Consider the following 14,122-nt stretch of genomic DNA (forward strand, 5'->3'; position numbering starts at 1 on the left):
TTTCGAGCTTTTTCTACCATTTATTGGCTCTTCCATTCACTTTGAGAATTTTAATGATGTTGAGAAGTTTTTATGCAGTTTTCAACGGTTTGAGAAATTTTTATACAGTATTCAACGGTTTTTTTAACAGTCGATAACAGTTCAGACTCTTATATAGTGCTGATGATTTTTCAGTTTTTTAGGGAAAGTCCTAAATTTTGTTGAGGCTCAATTTTACTTTTCGCGGTTTTGATGCATGGTTTCTTTGTAAGGTCAATTCAATTGCTTTGTTAAACTATCGAACAGCAAACTTGTAAATGTCACATAAAACGTGATGGACTTCGTTTTGAAATTGGAATTAAATTTTCAGATATCCTAGCGGAATAAAAAATTTACCTATTGATCTAGTTTTCTCAAATTGAGTTATTTTAATGAGAAAAGTAGCAATCAAATTTTGATGTAGATTTTCAGCGAGCTTGAAGAGAATCTATTTCTTAAAATTCAAAAGTTGAAGCTTTTAAAGAAAATAAGTCATTTTTCTGTTTTCTTGCGTTCATTGACTCTTTTGCAACTGTCTGTTGACTCTATTATTTGTGTGTAATTTGTGCATTTTAAAAATTGTGTGATGTCACTAGAGTATGTCATTCTTTAATAGTCTGCTGTCACCAATAACAGATGCAAAGGACTTAAATTGCTTGAAATTTAAAAACTACCTTTTCGCAGATTAAATTTCATCGTTTTGAAGTGCTTCTTATCTTTGATCTTTGGCCTGAAGTCGCTTCGGATTGAATTCTTGTCGGCCTGTTATACTAACTAAACTCACGTAGTTTGAATGGCGGGGGTCTTATGCTCTTAGAGGCCCAAAATCAGTTTTTCTACACCTTGAACTGAGATTTTTGTTATTGAATCTGATTGACTAATTAGCCAATCAAATTTCAACTACATGGTCCGGCGTTTCAAGTAGGTTAAAATTATCAGCCAAACTGACCAAAAAATACAACTTTGGTTGAAGAATTTTCTACTTGAATAAAATTTCTCAAATGACTTCCACCATTAATTTGGTTTTTTGACCAAGTTGTACATAGTTGGCTAATATTTAAAAGTAATGAACGTATTGAAGACTCTTGTTTAGGATTTGATAGGTCTTAATGATTTTTTTTCAGTAACAAGTCTTAAAATGCTCTAATAAATACAGATGTGCATTCAAACATTTAAATGCGTTTTTGAATGCACTTAATTATATATGCACATTTTGAGGTCAATTCAAATGGATCTGCTGAAAGTTAGGTAAACAGCACTCTCTAAATACGAATGTGAAAATGGCGTAAAAAACGTGAACGACTTCTAGTTTCGAAAGTGGAATTTAATTTTTAGAGTTCCCAACGGAATAAAAACTTTACCTTTTGATCTAGTTTTCTGAAAATGGGTTAAGTTTATCAAAAAAGCACCAATTATAATTTGTTCATGAAATTAAAAGAGCTTTAACGGCATATATTTTTTCTTAAAAATTCAAAAGTCTGTTTTTTTTTTCTTTCCTTGCGTTCATTGCTCTTTTCCAAATGTCAGTTGGCTATGTTCTTATCTGCTAAAATTGTCGATTAAAAAGCCTGGTCGTGTTGTTTGAATTTGATTGGCTGAAATTATTCTATCAGATTCGACCACTTAAGCTTCAGCTCAAGATACCGAATATTGGTTTTGGGGAGTTTAGAGCATAAAACCCAATGGCGCTGACTAAGTAACCCAGAAGAACGTTTCTGAATAGAAAAATGTTTTTCATCATTCTGAAAATAATTTAAGAGAATAACGCGAACTGACCTGGGATCCGGGACTTGAAGACAGCTGGACTTCGAACAGAATGCAGAAATAGGAGACCATATGTGGTCCAATTGATGGAAAAGTCGTAAAGCCTTAAAAATTTCTTGAGAAATGAGTCTATACGACATTTTGTCTTTTTCAATTTCAATTGTATGCCGTCCAATTTAATGATCTATCAACCTTATTCTGCTTGCCACTTTCAGCGTCAAATTAGTAGCCGGAGCAGCTTTCATCGTGATAGTCAGATCAAACTGACATAGCTGATTTGGTAGCGCCCAATGCTCTTATTTTCGTCTTAGTTGAATAGATTCTATGGAATTCCGAAGAAGAATTTATACATTTTAAACCAGCTTTAATTGAAAAGTATTCACCTAAAAACATTTAAGATCCCTCGATGTAAGTAGGCTTCTGATAGCTAATTGAGAAATATTGTCTGGAAAAATGGTGAATTTCTTGATGAGCATGCTGAATCGATTTAGACAAAGAGACATATCGCTTGTTCAAAAGCATAGTCAGTCAAATAGAATTCAAAATTTACATGTTGACTGATTACACAATTTCTCCGGTTTTTATTAGGGGTGATTGGTCACTTGGTTAATTAAAAGGGCGGGGGGTTAGTTAATTGATTACCTAAGCTATTTATAACAGCAAAAGTTTAGCTGCAAAAAAGGATCAGGTTGGTTGAGGAATTGTGCGGTTGTTGATTCCGTCCAAGAACTTAATTTCCCATATAACTAAATATACAGCCATTTTAAAAAAAATGTAATTTTTTCAGCTTTTAAGTTTAACTTTTTTTCTGAGAAGGAGGCTTTTTATAGCGCTTATTCTAGTAACTGCCAATGCGATAAACTTTGCGTCGCTCTCATTACCAAGTATTTAATGTTGTTTTCTATATTTTGAGCTGATTAAAAGTAAATATTGCATCAAATGATTCGAAAAATACTTTTTGAAGCTTATTACTGCTGTGGTTTTAGTTTGAGATGCAATGAACAATATATTTTTTTCAATTTTAAAATTTGTTGACGTTTTCTTCGAAGTTTCTTTTGCAGGAAAGCAGCAGTAATCTTTACTCAAATAGTTCAGCCAATAATTTTTTGAATTTCTTATTTCAGCCAATTTCGATTTCGAAACCTATTCCTAATCAACCACCTTTTCCGAAGCCAGCTGCAAACACCATCACACCTTCTAAAGCCCAAAATGCCCCTTCTTCACAGCAACCTTCAAGTGCTGATAATATTAGCACGAAGAAACCTCTTACACCGCCTTTCAGTAAGCCGCCACTAGCTCGTCCCGCGGCTGTTCTCGAAACACCTCCGCGAGATTCAGTTTTACCGACTCCGGTAGCTCATCGACCGCCTTTTCAGGCTACGAAAGTATCGGATATTCAGCAAATCGACTCAAATAATAGTCAGGGTGGTCTTACCAAAAAGTCAATTGATGATTCTGTTTGTCATGAATCGAAAGGTAATATGTCATACGGGAAATCTTCAGGCTTAACCCTTGCAGCTTATAATTTTTCTAACTCATCATCAAGTTTTTTTGATTCCAACGAGCTATCTTCGATACCCACATTTTTCAATTCTTGATAAACACCTATTATTTTTACAACACTATCCTATTAAGCTGATCAACCACATTGTTCGCGGAAAGGTTCCAAGCTGTAATGGTTTTGCCTTATTTTTGTTTACGTTCTCACCTTTTTTCGGTATTTAATTGTTTTTTGGTATGACTGTTGTGAAATTCAAGAATGGCTGTGAAGACGGTTTTTTGATATTTCAAAAATACCGTGAACTTTTTACATTGATAGACAGGTTTCATTACTAGTGTATTTACATACAACTCTTTAAGATAGTTCGTGGAGCGAAGTTAAATGGAATTGTCTACCAGGCCAAAGAAACGAGGTCTAAATGGGGCGTAAGTGTAGTGTAAACGTGGCAAAGTATCTAAATGATTTTTTCTACTTTTTTCATGTATCGACAACGAGTTGTAGAACAAGAGTTTGATAAGCTATCGAAGCATATCAGAATGGACGAAAATTTCAATGTATTTGTACTCGAAATTTTTAACTCAATCTCAGCAAAGTGTTGTAACCAGGAAAAAAATTAGAGGGACGAGGCAACAGTAAATGGGCCTATTTAGAACAAAATAAATGGTTTAAGGTGGAAAAGGCGGAATTTTGCAAACGTTAATTATCGTGTAATGTATCCAAAATAGTTAAGATCACTTTAACAATTATTTTATTTCTGTCAATTAGAAAAAAAAAGCTTTTTTTTTGTCACTTAGAAAAAAAGCTTTTTTCAAAAACACGCATCCCGAGCTGAAAAACGTCCGTGTATTTCCTTGAAAAGGGTCACATTTACCGTCGAAAGGTGAAAAATAGACATATGTGCCTTTTAAAACATCTTTTCTCATGCGCCTCAAATCGAATCAATTATGTTATGAAACGGCAAATGAACTACCAGTCATCTGAGCAATTGCCAATCCTAAAGGTTTCGAAAGACTTCATACAAATTTTCGCACAATTTGAAGTAATCTGATTGTTTTTTTAAGAGTAATGAATGGTGTGAGTACGCTTATGTCGGTCTTCGTAAATTTTTGTTTTTTTTCTGGAAAATATTTTATCTATTGATCCAGTTTTCTCCAATCGGGTTAATTTTATCAAAAATAACCAAATATTTAGTTTTCGTGAAATTCAAAGATTTTCATGGGCTTTTTTTTTCTTTAAAATTTGAAAGTTGAAGTTTTTTCAAAAAACAAGTCAGTTTTTTTTCTAATTCCTTGCGTTCATTCTTTTCCAACTGCTGGCTATGTTCTAAAGGGTTTAACTTGCGCGATGGCGCAGACTATTTATTTTGTTTTGAAAATCTTAGCTTTCGGTCGCAAATAAAAAAACAATCAGCGAAATATCAGTTTACATCATTTTATATTATATTATGATGTCTCGATATAAATCAAAGCTATTGCAAAAAAATCATAATATCTCTAGGATAGTTTTCAGCTTTTCGAAGAGAATGAAAAACTTATACAAGTTTTAAAGAACAATCTTTTTAAGCATCTAAGCCTTTGATTACAAAATAGCTAGAATTCTCAAGTTTTGAAGAAGAGAGCTCAATATCAATGCACTGCTGATTTTCCATCAAACTGCTGAAAAATTAGAAAGAAAAAAGAAACCGATTGAGAAATGATTTTCGTCTATTTTTTGCATTGACGCCTGTAGCTAGAGCATTTTGAGCTACTTCTGATGGCATGGCGATAATTCGTCTCAAGCTGCTTTTCGTAGCAAGCAATAGTTTGTCGCAATTACGAAAAACGATAATATATCTCAAACCAATTTAATCAGGCTCCATTGTTTAGTAGTTCCATGAAACATTATCTATTGAATCCCACACCGACTAAAGTGTGGCCGTTTAGTTGCTTTGAATTGCTAAATGGGTTTGTTTCAAATATAGTTATGATAAATTGCTCTGCGACGAATTGTAGCTTTTCGAAATGCTGCCAATGGTTATCTGCGATCAATTGTCGCCTGAGACGAATTGTCACCTCTTGACTTCCGTATTGCTGAAATTGGTCACGTGCGATTTTTCTTGTGCGTTAATTACACTTGAAGCAACTAAAGCGCGATTAATAGAGCCTTTCAAATTTCGGTGCGTATTCACAGGTTCCAAAATAAAAAATCAGTCCCATAGGTTCCAAAATAAAAAAGCAGTCGCATAAGTTCCAAATCTTTTCAATTGGTCAAAAGACTAAATTAGCCGAGTCTCGGTTTAAGGTCTCCGGTGGGCGATAACCGGCTCTAAATTTCGTATAAGAGTCCTACCCTTTGATGGCAAGCTCGCAACACGTTGGCGCGGCTGCGGCGGTCACTCTTCTGCAGCTTGACTTTATGCTAGTTGAACAGTAAACAACCAATCCGTAAATTCGTTGGCTCAAATTTAAACCAATCCGAATTCAAGAAGATAAATTTTGGATCTTATGCGACTGATTTTTTTATTTTGGAACCTATGAATATTGGAACCTATGGGAATTCACCCAAATTTCATACGGAAAACAAAGTTTAATTTTGCGCCGGGAATTTTAAAATCTGCTTCAAATATTAACCAACTTATATAGAAGTCGTAAGGTGACTATTCTTGGCAAGCAGCAATTGGTTGTAGGGACCCTTGGTAAGTAGCATATCGAAAAGCGGCAAATGACGATAATGATAAGATAGTTTTTGAAATGAAATGATTTTGCAATGCAACCAACCGGCACAACAGCCAAACGGCAATATTTTATCGGGTGTAGGAGTAGATATGGAATGTTTTACGGAACAACTAAGTAGCAAATTGTTCCCTCGCGAATACTGATATAAGTTGGTTAAATTAAGAAGCTAGATATTCAAAATATGTACAAAGTAAATTTTCGGTGTTCGGCATTAATTATAAAAAGGCGCGAATCATTTTGCTTTAAGTTAAGTTAAAATAAGGTTTTGATCTCATTTTTATTGGTGCGACGAGGAGATCTTCAAAATTTATAAAATTTAATTGTTTTTGTATGGCAATAAAAAATCAATCTGTAATTATTCGCGACGTTTCATCGCTGTAATTATTTGGTTGTTGATGCACTTATTAAAATTTATTCCGGATCGCGCTTTTTGGAACCGCAGTTAGTTATATAATGCGAATTTTAATGATTCTTTGGATTGCGCCCTTCTTGTATGGATTTTAAAATCTGATTCGCGAGTTTGATAGCGGCAGTTCTTCATGTTGGCGCTACCCTGTGAAATGCATTGAGACGTCATGCTTCTCAGCACCAGGTTTGAGTTTCAAATTTAAGCTATCAGGACTTGTATTTAGAAAGGAAGGTTTTCCATAATGCCGGAGTAATCGATTGACAAGAAGCTGCGGTTACACTTGCGTGTGCTAGGCAATTTTGCGGCAAGAAATTAATTGAAAAAAATCGCCTCCCCTGAATTAAAGCAATTTTGGTATATGTACTTGAATGAAGCCACAGTTTTTAAGTGTGATAAATTTTCACATATGTAGATTGTGTGTTTTTTCAAAAAACGAATCATAAAAGATTTTTGTAATTAAAAGTCTTTAATATTTTTCCCTTTGAAACAAAGTATTTTTCTAATTTAACTTTGATTTTTTGGATATTTCCCCAGATGGCGTGAAAATAAAGCTCGCGATATGTGACTGAATTTCGAGTTCCTGCTGTATATTTGGTGAAACGTTTTTGGATGTTTATTTTTGTTCGATGGGTCTAGCCGCAAATTATTGCACTTAGCAAAATCAAAGTGTCTTATAATTGGGTACTATATTTTTTTCGAGGATTTTCATTTTTGTTGTTTCTCGGAAGTGACCTGATTCGCTTTCGTTAGTCGGTAACACAGCAGCGGTGAATTCATTTTAATTGCCGTTATACATAAAAAGTACTGATTCACGTGTAAATATATTCTAATTTTTAAAAGATAACTAATGGATAAAACGAAATCGGCTACGAAAACGAAATTATCAAACCTTTCAAACCCCGAGATAATGGATCTTTTCATGAAAAGATATTACATGTTCTCATGTTTTTTTTTTGCTATATTTCAAAATAGCTGCTTTTTTCAAACCCTAAAGAAAGTTTGCGAATGGAATTTGAAAATACGAGATTCTTAAATATTTTAGTTTGCGAGATATGGATGTTTTTTATAAGAAAACTCCAGAGTAATCATTGTATATGTAGGCCTAAACAGTTTCTTGCTGATTTTTGTTTCCAATAGACCTTCCAGTTTGTTACTCTTGCGATAAAGAAAGGTATTGCAATCGGGTACTGGACTTTTCCCAGTAAATAACTTTGTTCACAGGGCTCATCTTCTGCACTCATTCATCTACTGGACTTTTCTGTTGCAATAGACAAATTTTTAGCATGTTTGCTTTTAAAGAACCGGCCTCATCGAAATTAGTTTTTTTATGTTGGTTGTAATTCACCTACTCGATTTGTTAAACTTTCATTTTTTCGGCTGAATAAGTTTGGGTTTTTTTTCCGACTTAGTGGAAATTTATTGCGTAAAAGTGCCAATCAAAAACAGTATAAATTGAACGTGATGTTTAACATGATTAGCATTTTTTTGAAATTTGAAAATTGTACAAAAGTCTAAATCAATTTTTTTTGGCTTTGTTTTCGATTTTCTATTCGAGCCAGAAGACGATGATTTTACAAGTTTGATGAATGAAAAGTTGGTCTGATTTTTCTTACTGAATCAACGCAAATATATATTTTTTTGAACCTTGAAAAACATCGAAAAGTCGCGAAGTTCTCAAAAAGCTCATTTTAAAGAATCGATCCTGACTTTCACAAATTTTCATTATTTTAGTTGACTTGTATGGAGCGCTTGATTGAAAATTTTAAGCGTAGTTGAGTTTAGAGGCCTCTAAATTAACTGGTGTTAAATCAGTTGTTTTTACGATGCATAGCTTAGATTTTTCTGTGTCTCGGTATGTAATTAGCTCGTTTTGTTTTTGAATGCGGCAAATTTAACTCGATGAAAGCTGATTAATTCAGATTTTCATTTCAATGGTAATGCTGAATGAGGGTTTCGAGATTTGAATCAGTTCTTCATAACATGTTCCTGTTTGATGAAAAACAGGTATTGTAAAGATGTGTGGGATTTGTTTTTTTATGATTTTTATGAGACGCTTTGGAATTTTTTTTTGCTTTTCACGAAAATAATTGTTTTTCTCTACTCGACTTTCGAAAAACTAACCGATGTTCGAGAAATTGGTGCGGAGGAAAGACCCTCTCCCATATGTGCCTGCATTTCCCCTGGCCTGTTTTTTGTCACCTCCTTTTCTACGGCCTTCGCAAAATTTTGTGGGGCGATACTTCAGAATCGCCCCACAGAACCCATACTTCAGATATTTTGACCCATGATTCAGAATTTTTCTTTCATTCGCAAATTTTGCCAAATTATGAGTTTTTGGGATCAATCGAAAGAACGGATTGTGGGAAGCCCTGCCAATTCTGAGATCCGTTCTTTCTGAGATCCGTTCTTTCAAAAATTTGAACTGCCCTGCCAATTCTGAGATCAATGGTTCAATCGAATTATAAGCTTGTAGGCTTCTCGGCTGCATTAGCCGGTACGCCTTTAATTTTTGTGAAAAAAGTTTTATCCTTCGGAATTTTGTTTAGTTCTGTGACCGTTATTTGAAAAGTTTTCGCAAAACTACTTTGCCTAATCTGAGATCTAGATTGAATAGAATGTGTGGTACCATAGCAAAGCTCCATTTGTCGTAATGCCAATTCCAAAAAAATCGAGTCTCTACCATTTAAGCCCCCCTCACCAGCCTAGTAACAAACAAATAATAGCCCCCATGCACTGTGATGTTACAATTAGTGGGTGGCCCATAATGTGATGCGAGGAGGTGCTTAAAGACAGTAATTTTTTGCTGTTTGCTCGCTTGTTCATGAGACGTGAACTAAATTTTTTTTTGTCTCTGGCTGCACTTTCGAAAACATTATAAAGTTTTGTTTGGAAATAACGAATATTAGGTTTCCGCTGAATTTCTTTTTGGTTAATTGTCATATTTTCAAGTTTTGTTCAAAAGAATTATTAAGCGATTTTTGTGTTTAAAGCTTTCGTTTAAAAGTAGCCAAATGGAAAATGGAGTAAAAATGATACTAAATTTTACCAATTCTTTAAAAAAAGTGGCAAAAATATTTTAAAAAAGTATCCATAAAAAGTAAAAGCCTCGTAAAAAACTTTATAAGTTTAGAAAAATGGCGCAGTGTTAGTGTAATTTTTTCTTTTACTCTGGCTGTTTTCCTGAAATATCGATCTTGAAAATGTTATTAAGAAGTTTTTATTGATAGATCGGTAAGTTAATATTGATTCTGTTGAAGTCTGGTTTTAAACTGAGAGTTATATCGAATATTCCAGCAGAATTCATGACTAATTGACTTTTATTGAATAAATCTTTAAAAATTCATAACAAATTTGAAAGCGTCTATTTGTAGCAAACGACTTTTTAGATGAAGCGAAAAGTGTCTCGGCTATCGAAAAATGGGCAATCAATTCGCAAGTAGCGAAAGCTTGTTCTGCTTTGCTTCATTGATCTTAGATTGGCATCGATGGTAATGTGCGTATTTACCAGTGTTGGCAGCGTAGTATACTCTACTTCATAATACCACAAATAGGGGTGTAGGCCTTTTCAGTTGAGAAGTTAATAAATTGCTGGTAACGAATTGTTCCAGTACCTGCTACGAACTGTCGCCTTTCACGTATTGTTTTTGCCTCGTGATCAGTTTTTCAGAGTCCATGAACGTAGTGAAGACTCTTATATAGGCCGTGATGTTTTTTTGCTTATTTTTTAAAAGTGAAATGTGTCCTTAAGTTGATTATGTCTCAAATGGCATAATTCTCAAATGGCATAAAATTTGTAAATTTCCCAAATGGCATAAATAGTCTTAACTTTGAAAATTGACAGTAAGATTTAAATTAACTTGAAAGTAATATAACCGGAATATTCAACAGAAAGAAAAAAGTAAGTCTATTACATATTTAAATGCGGGCTTCACTATCTCGCCATGTTTAAGCTTTTTCAACGTATTATTTTTGCATGTTTAAGCTATATCGTATATTGCAATGGTTAAGAGTTTTTTTCTATTTTCCAATTTGATTTTAGTGGTTATTTTACCGAGTTTAACTTAAGCAGCCCAATATCGAATTAGGGGTTATTTAAATGCGGGCTTCACTATCTCGCCATGTTTAAGCTTTTTCAACGTATTATTTTTGCATGATTAAGCTATATCGTATATTGCAATGGTTAAGAGTTTTTTTTCGATTTTCCAATTTGATTTGTGGTTATTTTACCGAGTTTAAATTAAGCAGCCCAATATCGAATTAGGGGTTGCGAATTTGGTCTCCAATTTTGAATGCCCGAATCATTTTCATTTTAGCTAACGAGATAAGACGATTTTTGAGACTTTTTCAAAAATTATCTGAAATATCAAATAACAAAAAAATTTTAAAAACTCGAAGTTCCCAACTCTGTAGTTGGGCGCTGTCAGAGTACTCTAAGGAGTTACAAATCTTGCCTCCAAATATGACTGTTCAAATCCTTGTAGTTTTCGAGATATGACGGTTTTTGTGATTTTTTCAGAAAACATATAATTTTTCCCGCAAAATCTGAAATTCCCAACCCTGTTGTTGGGTCCTGTCAGAGTACTATCAAAGTACTGTCAAGGATCGCGAATCTTACCTCCAAATATGATTGCTCAAATCCTTGTAGTTTTCGAGATATGATGTTTTTTGTGATTTTTCAAAAAAAATTTCAGAAAACTTACATTAATTTTTTTTTGCAAAATCTGAAATTCCCAACCCTGTAGTTGGGTCCTGTCAGAGTAATCTCTAAGATTGCTACTCTTGCCTCCAAATATGAGTGCTCAATTTTTTGTAGTTTTTGAGATATGACGTTTTTTGTGATTTTTTCATAATATTTCAGAAAACTTAAATTACTAATATTCTTGAAACATCTGAAATTCCCAACCTTGTAGTTAGGTCGTGTCAAAGTACTCTCAAAGATTGCGAATCTTGCCTTCAAGTGTGACTGCTCAAATTTTAGTAGTTTTTGAGATATGACGTTTTTTGTGATTTTTTCATAAATTTTCAGAAAACTTAAATTACTTTTATTCTTTAAACATCTCAAATTCCTAACCTTGTAGTTAGGTCCTGTCAGAGTACTCTCAAGGATTGCGAATCTTGCCTCCAAATATGATTGCCCAATTCTTTGTAGTTTTCGAGATGTGACGTTTTTTGTGATTTTTTCAGAAAGTTAAAATTAATTTTTTTTCGAAATTTGAAATTCCCAACGCTATAGTTCGGTGTTGTCAGGTTACTCTAAAGAGTTGCAAATCTTGCCACATACAAATGATAAACGCGACTGCTCAACTGCTTTTAGTTTCCGAGCTGTGACGTTTTTTGATTTTTTCAAAATTTCTCAAAGAACTTATCTACAAAGAAATTCAAAAAATTTGAAACTACCAGCTTGATGAAGATACAACCTTATTGTCAGCGTTCACCCAGGCGTCTCAAATCTTGCCTCTTAATATGAATGCTCAAATCCTTATAGTTTCCGAGATAAGACGTTTTTTTTTTCCCGGGAAACTTAGGTTTAAAAAAGGTCACAAAATTTTGGATTCCTTACCCTATAGTAGGGTGCTCTCAGGGACTCTCAGTGGTTGCAAATCTGGCCTCCAAATTTCTCCAGAGGCCCATTAAGTTTTTGAGATGACGCTTTTAAAATGGGAATTGAAAAAAATTTGAAGTTTGTAATTGGGTGCAGTCAGAGTACACTAAAAGTTGCAGATGTTGTTTCCAATATATGTGGTTTTTACTGAGTTGTCGAAAAATTTCGAAGCACCGAAGGTGCGTTAAACGCTAGTTGTTTTTAATTCTTACAAGTTTTGGCAGATTTCTGAAACAGTATCCCAATATTCGTCGATATGAAGCGATTGGGCTTTCTATATTTGAAGCCTGGAGCCGCATTCTGTTTCAGTACAAAGACAAATATAAGTTTTTGGTAGTAGCTTCGATTTTTTTAATGAAAGTATCCGTCATAATACAAATTATAACACCGTCCCCTTGTAAAAGTTTCAATTTGAATAATTTACAGAATTTGATAGTTCTACTTGAATTAAATATTGATGAGTGATTAGTAATTTGTTTACAAGTGAACAAAATAAGGCGTGAAAACTAACTGGATAGATCTAACTTTTTCACGCCTCAAAGTTTTCTGATATTTTTTGAAATTGTTAATGCCATTTGGTAAAAAATTTGTTTTCTGCCATTTGGGAATTATGCCATTTGGGAAGTTACCCTAAAGTTTGTTCAAACTAAATTTTGACTTTTTCGCGGTTAGACTTATGATTTCTTTTCAAGTTCCTAAACTAGATTTCTAGAGTTCAAAAAAACTTTCTTTTCAAGTTAAAAAAACTAGATTTGAGTTCAAAAACATTTCGCTGATTAAAAGGAAGGTAAACATCATTATCGAACAACAGAAGTACAAAAAATGTGATCGACTTCTAGTTTTTGAATCTATTCCTTAAACTCAACGCCAAAATTTCTGTGGACGCAATGTTTAAGTGGTTTATATAGGGGACAAAAGTTATCAAAAGGCGTTAGGGACAATGTTCAAACAAAAGGCATAGATGTCATGGATTTTTTTTTTCAATCCGAAGTTTGGATAACTTCAAGTCATTGTTTAGATCAAGATCAAATGTCCAGACAGATTAGATTGTCTTTGAGCGCATGGCACTGCAAGGCAAGGAGATGCAGGGAAGCGCATGGCTAGGCAAGGCAAGACAGGACACACAGGACAAGGATGACAGGGTAGCGTACGGCAAGGTAGAGCTATGCAAGGCAAGGCAAGGCATGGTAGCGCAAGACAAGGAGGAGCAGTGCAGCTTAAGGCAAGGTAGATCAGCGCAAGCCAAGGCAAGGCAATGAGGGGAAGCGCATGACACGGAGGGACAGGGCAGCGCAAGGCAAGGAAGGGCAGGGCAGCGCAAGGCAAGGTAGATCAGCGCAAGCCAAGGCAAGGCAACGAGGGGAAGCGCATGGCACGGAGGGACAGGGCAGCGCAAGGCAAGGAAGGGCAGGGCAGCGCAAGGCAAAAAAATGAAGGGTAGCACAAAGCAGGGCAGCGCAGTGCAAGGAGGGGCTGCGTAAGGCAAGGCGAATAAGCGCAGGGCAAAAAGGGGAACGGCAGCGTAAAGCAAGGCAGATCAACGAAAGGCAAAAAGCAAAACAGGGCAGTGCAGAGCAAGAAGGTTCAATGGTCTAATGTCTAGACAGATTAAAGAATCATTTCATCGGTTATAATTTTGGTTCGAAAATTGATCCGGCGGCTGCCTGCTATCATGTTATTTTTTAGAGTTTCGGTTCTGAGGTTGAAAATTCATTTTCCAGAAAATCGCAGCTCAGAAAATGTGGATGATTTTACGAATTTTTCAAAAATTATTAAAACAATTAAAAAACATTAAAATATATTTTAAATTTAAAATTTTTTTTTCCTATTTTTGGGCTAACTGGGGTGTATTGTAGAGTTGCGAATCGAATGTCAAAAACTAATCTTCTAGAAGCTCGTAGGTTAGGAGATTTGGACGATTTTAAGAGTTTTTCAAATTTCATAAAACTTTTTCGCTTTTCGTCTGTTTCTTTGCGTTCATTCACTCGTTTCCAAATGTCAAATGGCTATCTTTTTAAAATTAATAGGTAGGGGCAAGCAAGGCAAGGTAGGACAGCACAAGACAAGGATGGCAGGGCAGCGCAAGGCAGGGTAGCTTAAGGCAACGAGCTGTG

The 14,122-nt window shown here is 34.7% G+C and overlaps 3 protein-coding genes across 3 annotated transcripts in view; 2 read left to right on the top strand and 1 right to left on the bottom strand.

Annotated features, from left to right (window-relative positions):
• LOC134857022 (cytoplasmic tRNA 2-thiolation protein 2-like) overlaps positions 1-14,122 on the top strand; it is a 465,591-nt gene that overhangs the window by 428,197 nt on the left and 23,272 nt on the right. The window lies entirely within an intron of this gene.
• LOC134857103 (alpha-soluble NSF attachment protein-like) overlaps positions 1-14,122 on the bottom strand; it is a 396,564-nt gene that overhangs the window by 223,019 nt on the left and 159,423 nt on the right. The window lies entirely within an intron of this gene.
• LOC134856746 (uncharacterized) overlaps positions 1-14,122 on the top strand; it is a 38,026-nt gene that overhangs the window by 17,818 nt on the left and 6,086 nt on the right. Inside the window, exon 2 of the mRNA XM_063873055.1 lies at positions 2,907-3,258. Within this exon, the coding sequence (XP_063729125.1) occupies positions 2,907-3,258 (352 nt within the window). The remainder of the gene's footprint in view (positions 1-2,906; positions 3,259-14,122) is intronic.

Source organism: Symsagittifera roscoffensis, chromosome 1 (genome assembly GCF_963678635.1).
Source record: "Symsagittifera roscoffensis chromosome 1, txSymRosc1.1, whole genome shotgun sequence".
Lineage (NCBI taxonomy): Eukaryota > Metazoa > Xenacoelomorpha > Acoela > Convolutidae > Symsagittifera > Symsagittifera roscoffensis.